The 8,176-nt window shown below is 35.3% G+C and overlaps 1 protein-coding gene across 1 annotated transcript; it reads left to right on the top strand.

Moving 5' to 3' along the window:
- The first annotated feature begins 2,547 nt into the window (after positions 1-2,547).
- On the top strand, positions 2,548-6,358 carry LOC127102487 (uncharacterized). The gene is made up of 4 exons (XM_051039855.1): positions 2,548-2,572; positions 5,448-5,611; positions 5,705-5,946; positions 6,034-6,358. Exons 1-4 carry the CDS (start codon positions 2,548-2,550, stop codon positions 6,356-6,358), a joined length of 756 nt encoding a protein of 251 aa, XP_050895812.1.
- Positions 6,359-8,176: the final 1,818 nt, after the last annotated feature.

Genomic DNA, 8,176 nt, shown 5'->3' with positions numbered 1-8,176 from the left:
AAGATAAAATATGAACAAATGGTGAATATATAACACTTTATTTATATTGAGACACAATTGCATACACTTATTTGTCTGGTAAAGCAAAAAATTAAAACGAATCGAAACATGTGTCGCTGGCTAAATATCTTGGTGGTATACCATTGGACTTTTGTGCATTTGATTCTTTATCAATGTTGTTCAATTTCTCGAATTCTTGCATCCTTTCCATAAAATGATCTGGCCAAGTCTCGGCTTTTGTGGTTGAATGAGTCATCCACTCAGGTGATGTAAGTGGTATAAGACATCTTGGTTTCAAGTAAACTTGAACAAAATGACTTGATTTTGAAAGCCACCCAATACACATGATACGATCATTTGGGTTTTGAGGTGGGGCGATGCGCAGTGGGAAAAAGGTTTCTGAAAAACCGTAGTGTGTCAGGTCAACATACACTCTATCATACATACATGATATTAGGTGACCCATGTCAGAGAAACACATCCATTTTTCCTCTGGTGTAGGACCGCTAAGGAAAAGAACAAGAGACTCATAAACTTCATCAGATTTTTCTTTCTTTTTGTACAACCGTGTTTATGATTCTTTATGCGTCTTCAACTCTTGGGTAAGTTGATGACAGACAAATGTATGCTTATCTTCTCCTTTATCGAGTAAAGCCAAAATGATTCGGCAACCGCAATTACCATCCCCTATAACATTGACGATCCTCTTGATATATTTATATATAAAATCAACATCTTCTTCCGAGCACCTTTTGTTTTTACCGTTTGAGAGGGCGGTTTCATGTAGGTGGTTTTCGGATAGGCAATCTTCCTCAATTATTCTTTGATGTGGAGTTTCATATTGTCATCGACTTTCAAAAATCTATCTTGTATCACTTCCCATTCGGTCGAAATAGAGATATTCAATTTACCGTCATTCATGACACCATCATCATCAAACCTAAGTCTCTTCCAATGAGTGAAAACCTCATCCATTTTTATTAGGTCACCAAGTTTTACTTTTTTAGAAATAACATAAGCACATGTGAGACCATATTTTTCATAATTATTCATCCACACTTTACGTTATCAAAGCCTACACTATCAACTCGTTTAGCCTCGTGAAAAGTATAGTTCAAACTCGCCTGAGAAATGTTATCGACCAACTGAGAATATAAAGTGTTCTCTTTAAATATGTGTTCCAAAACTATGATGTTCCGACCATATTCTTAGTTGAGATAACACCAACCATCTCCAATAATGGAAGTCTATACTTGTTGGTCTTGTAGGTTGAATCAACTATGAGCACCGTAGGAAACATGTTGAACAACTTTATGGAATCAGGATGAGTCCAAAATATATCTCTAACAATAACTCCATCCTCGCAAGTTCGGTACCTAGACATGTAACTGTTATCATCCAACAATTTCAAGAGTTGTTCCATCTCAGCTTTATCCCCCCCTAAGCGCCTTGTTAGTTAGGTACTGAATATTATAAACTTGCTTGATATTTGATATATTTCCGGATTGTTTCCATTTCAATATTGCAAGCATATTTTTCTGTTAAACCAGATTCAAGGTCATGTCAGCAACACATTCCTTATCTTCTGGCATGAGCCGACACACACTAGGATGTCCGACTAATTTTTACACAAATCATTGTTATGAAAACCACATCACATTAAATCTCCTATTTTTGTTTGCCAACATGTAACCATGCACCTTGAACGGGCACTCACATTTTCTAGAACCAATCTCGTCTCTTTTAAAATTCTGTAGAAGAGTTATATATTTCCCGCTTCTTTCGCACGTCATTGTCACAAAAGCTCATCTTCTATCCGAACCATTATCGGACCTTCTGATAACCACACCAAATTCAAGTTTAGATGCCTCAATATGAATCCATTAAAGCATTTAATCACGAGATTCAAACTCTTGCTTGTTTTTAAATCAGTTGCTAACATCTACCGCCTTTATGACAACAACTTGGACATCCGAAGAAACAACTTATTTTAGGAAAAAATCGGGGTACACCGTATCTAATGAAAACAATTACAATATAACAACATATAAGCGCTACTACTGAAGACAGAACTGGAAGTCAAACACAAAGAACTTCCGGAGATGCATCTCCAGACAAGTTCATACTCGTCCCGAAGAAAAAAGCATGATTAATGTGAGCAAAACAGAGATAAATGAAGGATCTTTACCTGAAATTCTATCTTCTTTTTCTCCGTATGACGTGATGAACCAAAAGAATGGAGATTTGAAGTGAAAAAATGGATTGAGAATAGAGAGTTTTTGGTGAAGGGTTTAGTTGAAAACCAACTATGGCAACAATGGTTATGTGATCATGCAACTTCTTCTTTTATCAAATATTTTCGGAGATGCATTTCCAGAAAGCTCTGACATGCAAAGGTGACAAAAACTTTCAAAATCCCGCCCATAGTTCCGGAGATGAATCTCCAAAATTTCTATTGAATTGGTAAATAAATAAGGTATTTATTAAAATGTTCTGGAGATTCATCTCCAGAATAAAAATAACTCAACTTGCAGGACGCCTTTCAGAATGACCCTTGTTGAGTATGTAAGAGGTGCGTCTCGAGATGCATCTTCGGAAACAAGGGCATTTTTGGAAATTTGTCTGGTGCAATAGAAACATATAGGATGCGTTAAGAAATTCTCTAAAGATAATCATGCTGAAGTGGGTTTGGTGTGGGTATCAAGATTGTTGTTGCAGGCGAGGTCAATTATGTAAGCCTATTTAGTCAAAAATGCTACATCACACACCATAGAAAACCTTTTAAGTTTATTAGGCCGACCTACATAAGTAAATACAAATAATTTTTTATTAATATTTTCAATAATTTAAACTTATTATCTTTTTTTGTTGTTGTTGTTGCATATTTAGATATATTATTACTGTTAACTAGAATTGAAATATGATATTTAAATATTAAAATAAAGTTTAATTATCTTTGAGAACTTATAAAAAAAGCTAAAAACAACTTATGAGCAACGACATAAGTTGTTTTCATAAAAAAATTCAAATAAATAGTCTCATAAAACTTATGTCATTAGGTAAGCTCAAATATGTTAATTCAAATAGACCATTATTCTTGTTGATTTTTTTAGCTCATTAGTCTTTTTTTTTGGGGTCTAGAAACCTGTAATGGTAAAAAAGATACAGGTGCTCATGTTCCTTTTGCAAGTGCAGGGGACTCGAGACCTTAGTAGATTTATAACAATTGTGAGTGGTTAGAACTTGGGATGTAACACCTCGGAATTTGATTAATTTATTTAATTGAATTATTCGTATTTTATTTAATTAATTGGTATTTGATGTGCTTTTAATTAAATAAGTATAGTGAGTTATATATGTTGTGGGGCATTGGTGGGGGTAGTGAGAGTCTTGGTAAGGTGGTAGAAGAATTACAATAATTAAAATAATTAGAATTATAGTTATTTTGATTAATAATTAAAATAAATTAGAAAAAGAGATTTTTGGGTGGAAAGTAGGAAAATAGAGAATATGAGGGGAGTGGTGAAAGTTGTAAAGTTGTGTCTTAGTGAAGTTTTTAAGAGATTAAAAATTAGGTTAGAGATAAATAATATTTAGTAGAATTTGGAGAAAAAGAATACGTGAAAACAGAATTTTGAGAGAAAAGGGTAAAAACAAGGCTAGGACTTGAAGAGGGAAGAGCAACCTTGATCCAAATCTAAAATTTTCAAACAATCTAAGGTAAGGGGGAAGAAAGAGATTTAATATGTGTATAGCATGAAGGGTAGAGAAGAAATATCCTTACTCTCTTTAAGGATTGTTTGATTTGTTCATAGATTATTGTTGATTGTGTGTGGTTTGAAATTTGGTGAATTGAGGTGTGAATATTGAATTTCTTATGCTGAATTACGTGTATAATATTTTGTTTTATGTACGTAATATTTATGCCATTATTGGAGTTTTTGGAGGTTGAACATAATCGTGATTTTGGTGAAATTGAATGATTACTTGGTGTAATTGTGTGATATAACATGTTATAAAGATGTTATAACCTATAATACATTTTTATGTGCATATTTGGGTGAATGGGGATTGAAATTTGGAGTCAAGGGGACTTCCATGACAAAAAAGCATATTTATGTCTTCTGGTGCAAGGTGACAGGCGTCACCCAGATGATAGGTTACCCATCATGCACCTTGAGACGTTGACGAGCATCAGTGTTATGACGGGGAGACTGTCATGGTCCCCAGACTTATCTTTCAAGCCAGTCGTCATGATGATGTCAGTTTGGGATTTATAGGAAGGTGGAGGGCATCACCAGGGTGACGAGTTATCCATCAGGCTGTCAGAATGGGTGTCCTCGCCCCTATGGCTTGATATGGATTGTCGGTTCAGATTTTCGAGGTGTTTCTGCTGTTTGGGGTGATGTATTACTATTGTTTAGCTACTTGACGTTGTGAATTAATTATTTATGAATTCAATTAATTAATTATGTTGGAATTATCATTGTTGAATGATAATGGTATTGCTTACATGTTTCTGTATATGGTATGAGATACATTCAGTGTTGTTTTGTGTTATTATATGATTATATGGTGATTAATTATGTATTTGTTGGTGTACATTTTTGTTGTAATTGGTGGATAGTAATTAAGAGCGGGAGATTACTATTCTGTGTCAATGCATGTTATTTATGGTCAGAAAGGGGTCGTAAACATTATTATTGTTATTGTATTGATTTGTATGGACATGCATTATTGTGTCGTGTCATTGAAAGAGGCATGTCACAATGTATGTATGTGTGTGTGTGTGTTGTGTGTGTGTGTGTGTGTGTGTATGTGTGTGTGTGTGTGAGAGAGAGAGAGAGAGAGAGATTATGGTGATGTTGATTGTGTATTGAATGTGTGTTATGCCGTATGTTTCTTTACCTTCGCATTCTTTATCTGTTCATATTAAATTTTGTTTCTCACCCCTTTGCTGGATATTGTACTCCATGGATATCTTGCATAGGCTCGGGAGTAGAGTCATTGTTGTTTGTGGAAGGTGGCTTGTGGACCTATTCTTTGTTTCTTTAGTTTTCTTTTTATTGCACATTAGCGTTTTAGTGATCTAGTCGTGTAATATCGGGGGCGGGCATTTGTATATTTTTGAGTTGATGTTGTTTTTGGTTTTAAAAGTTCAATACTTTATTGATGGAGTTAATTTGAAAGATTTTTAGTATGTTGATTCCGCTGTGTAATTTCAAATGTTTTGTTGAGTTTTAGATGGTGGTCGTCGGTGACACCTTAAATTGTCGAGTAATACTTTTTATATAAGTTTTGGGGTTTATTGTGTTACATTAGTGGTATCAGAGTCTGGTCGGTCCATCTGCCAGGTTTTTAACATGTTAATTATTCCCTAGTATGTGACATGTGTGTGTACACTATTGATGTGTTATTTCTTCTAATGTTTGTTTGTTTGTATGCAGAGAAATGGCTGGAAGAAACAACCAAGCAATTTTCGATGCTTTGGAGTCAGTGGCTCATGCGCTACAAGGTCAGCCCGTATCATGCTGGTGATGAGTTCTTTGGATTGGGGAAGTTTCAGAGAAATGATCCGCCGACTTTCAAGGGAATATATGATCCAGAGGGTGTACATACATGATTTAGAGAGGTTGAGATTATTTTTGAGTGATGACCTTCACTAAAGTTCATAAGGTACAATTCGGTACTCACATGTTGTCAGAAGAGCCTGAAGACTGGTGGAATACTGGAGGCTGTTGGTACTGAGATTACATATGTTGTGTTCATAGCATATTTCCTAGAGAAGTACTTTCCAGAGAGTGTGCACAGTAAGAAGGATATCGAGTTCCTCAAACTAAAGTATGGAAATATGACAGTTGTTGAATATGCTGCTAAGATCGAAGAATTGATGAAGTTTTGTCCATACTACAATGGTGCGGTTGCTAAGGGGTCGAAGTGTATCAAGTTCGAAAGTGGATTGCGCCCCTAGATCAAGCAAGGTATTGGGCACCATGAGATTCACAAATTTCCTATGCTGGTAAGTAAGTGTAGGATATATGATGAGGATAGTAGAACACATTATGTTTACTATAAGAGTCTTAGTGAGAAGAAAGGGAATAATCAGTATCGTGGGAAATTGTATAGTGCTCCAACTGAAAAGGGGAAACATAGGGTCTTAGATGAGAAAAGACTAAGTGGAGGAGAGACACCCACTTCTGTAAAGTGTTTTAAGTGTGGGATCGCAGGTCATCGTGCCAATGACTACAAGAGTTCTAAGAATAAATGCTTCAAGTGTGGGAAGACTAGACATCTTATTGTTGATTGTAAGAGTAATAGTCTAACTTTCTTCAACTGTGAAAAGCCATGTCACAATTAGTACTCATTCCAGAAACCTAAGAAGGTTCAGTCTAGAGGGAAAGTTTTTTCTTTGAGTGGGTCAGAGACTACTAGTTCAAACATATTCATTTGAGGTACATGTTTTATTAATGGTACTCCGTTGATTACTATTATTGACACGGGTGCAACATATTCTTTTGTTTCGCTTGATTGAACAGAGATTGAGTTTAAAATTGTTTGCTATGTGTAACACCTCAAAATTTTCCCTCCTCTCTTGGGACTAGTTTAGCATATTGCATCTCATTTTTAGGACATTAGGCATTACATCTTTGCATACCATGTGGAAACAATGAGCAAGTCATCCTCCTAAGTCTTTCTTAGAAGATGGAGAGGTTAAGGGATGCAAGCCTGAGGGTCTTATTGGATTGATCACCAATCATCTGAGGGTTTGTGCTTCAATTAGGGTTTTTTGGTTCCTCAAAGAGGTTGAGTATTATCTTGATTGGAATGGTACATCATCATCATCATGGTTCATTATTCATGCTCAGATTCCTTGGGATTAGGGTTTTGACCTCTGGTCAACCCTAATCAGTTGCATTATACCAATCAGGGATTTTCAAGGAGATGAGGTCTTCAATGAGATGGGGGTCATCATATGATTTTTTTGATCTTGTATAAGCTAGGGTTTCATTTTGGAGTTATTTCATCAAGAGATTGAGGTTCAAAATCATCTGTGCATGACCAAGTCATCTATCAACCACAAAAGTCAACTACAAGTCAACTGTTGGATTTGGAGGTGGGAAGTGAGTAGAAATACTTCATTCATGTTCAAACAAGTCTCATTTGACATTTCAAACATCAACATTGAAGAATTTAAAGTCAGGACAAAACTTTCCAAAAATAAAAAGTGACCTATAATTTGAATTTGCCAAAAATGGAAATGTTTTCAACTCAAGATTACATCATCAAGAAAGCTTCAAAGGAAATTTTGTTGAACATGAAAGTTGTAGATCTTTCTCTCCCATTTCCAAAAAGTCCAAGATCATCAATTTCTCATGTGTGGTTAAGGAGATATGGTTCAATCTTGACAAAGTGAACATGGAACTTCAAATGGGCATAACTTCTCAACCAAAACTCCAATTCAAGTGGTTCTTTTTGCTAAATTCTCCTTTTAACCTCTAGTTTCCAAATCTTGCATTACATGACATGCATTACATTCACATGAATATTTGTAATTTCACTTGATTTTTGGAGGGAAAATGTGGAATTTAAATTTTGTACATCATTTGCACATGCTACCATTGCATTTGGCTCCAAAACATCATTTGAAGTGAATTTGAAGGGAAATTCGTGCATTATTCACCATGCACACCATGCAAAGAGGTGAAATCCCAATTTTGCACATACACTCCCAAATTGCTAATTACATTTACCAAATGGCTTAAGATTAATTAAACATGATTAGTGGAGCATATATAAGCATAACCATAACTGTTTTTCACTAACAACAACTCATAATTTCAGATCTAGATCTAGAACTCTCAAATTTTCTCTCAAAAATTTCTTCAATTTTCTCCAAACAACTTGCATTTCTCTTGCTTGATTCATCATCCTGGAGCATTATCAAGGAGATTTGCACGTGGAACTGGTTGAAACAGAGCTGAATTGAAGCACATTCAAAGCATGAAGCATTAATGGTGAATCCAAAATTTGTTGAAATCGTGCACAATTAATCCTCAATTTCTCTTCCAATCAACTGTACAAGCATCATAGAGAAGCATTGGAGCATTGCAAGGCCTGAATCCATTGAATTTCAAAGCTGCTCATCAAGAGGTCACAATTTCGATCTCTCTAATTC

This window comes from Lathyrus oleraceus, chromosome 7, assembly GCF_024323335.1.
Source record: "Lathyrus oleraceus cultivar Zhongwan6 chromosome 7, CAAS_Psat_ZW6_1.0, whole genome shotgun sequence".
Lineage (NCBI taxonomy): Eukaryota > Viridiplantae > Streptophyta > Magnoliopsida > Fabales > Fabaceae > Lathyrus > Lathyrus oleraceus.
This window is presented reverse-complemented; position numbering and strand designations above follow the sequence as displayed.

What these genes read in the sequence shown, in the direction of transcription:
- LOC127102487 (XM_051039855.1), top strand. Translation starts at nt 2,548, where the DNA reads ATGACCCTTGTTGAGTATGTAAGAG. An exon ending in CCTTGTTGAGTATGTAAGAG is followed by an intron (nt 2,573 to 5,447) that starts GTGCGTCTCGAG and finishes GTTTGTATGCAG; the next exon opens with AGAAATGGCTGGAAGAAACA. An exon ending in AAGGGGTCGAAGTGTATCAA is followed by an intron (nt 5,947 to 6,033) that starts GTTCGAAAGTGG and finishes AAGTAAGTGTAG; the next exon opens with GATATATGATGAGGATAGTA.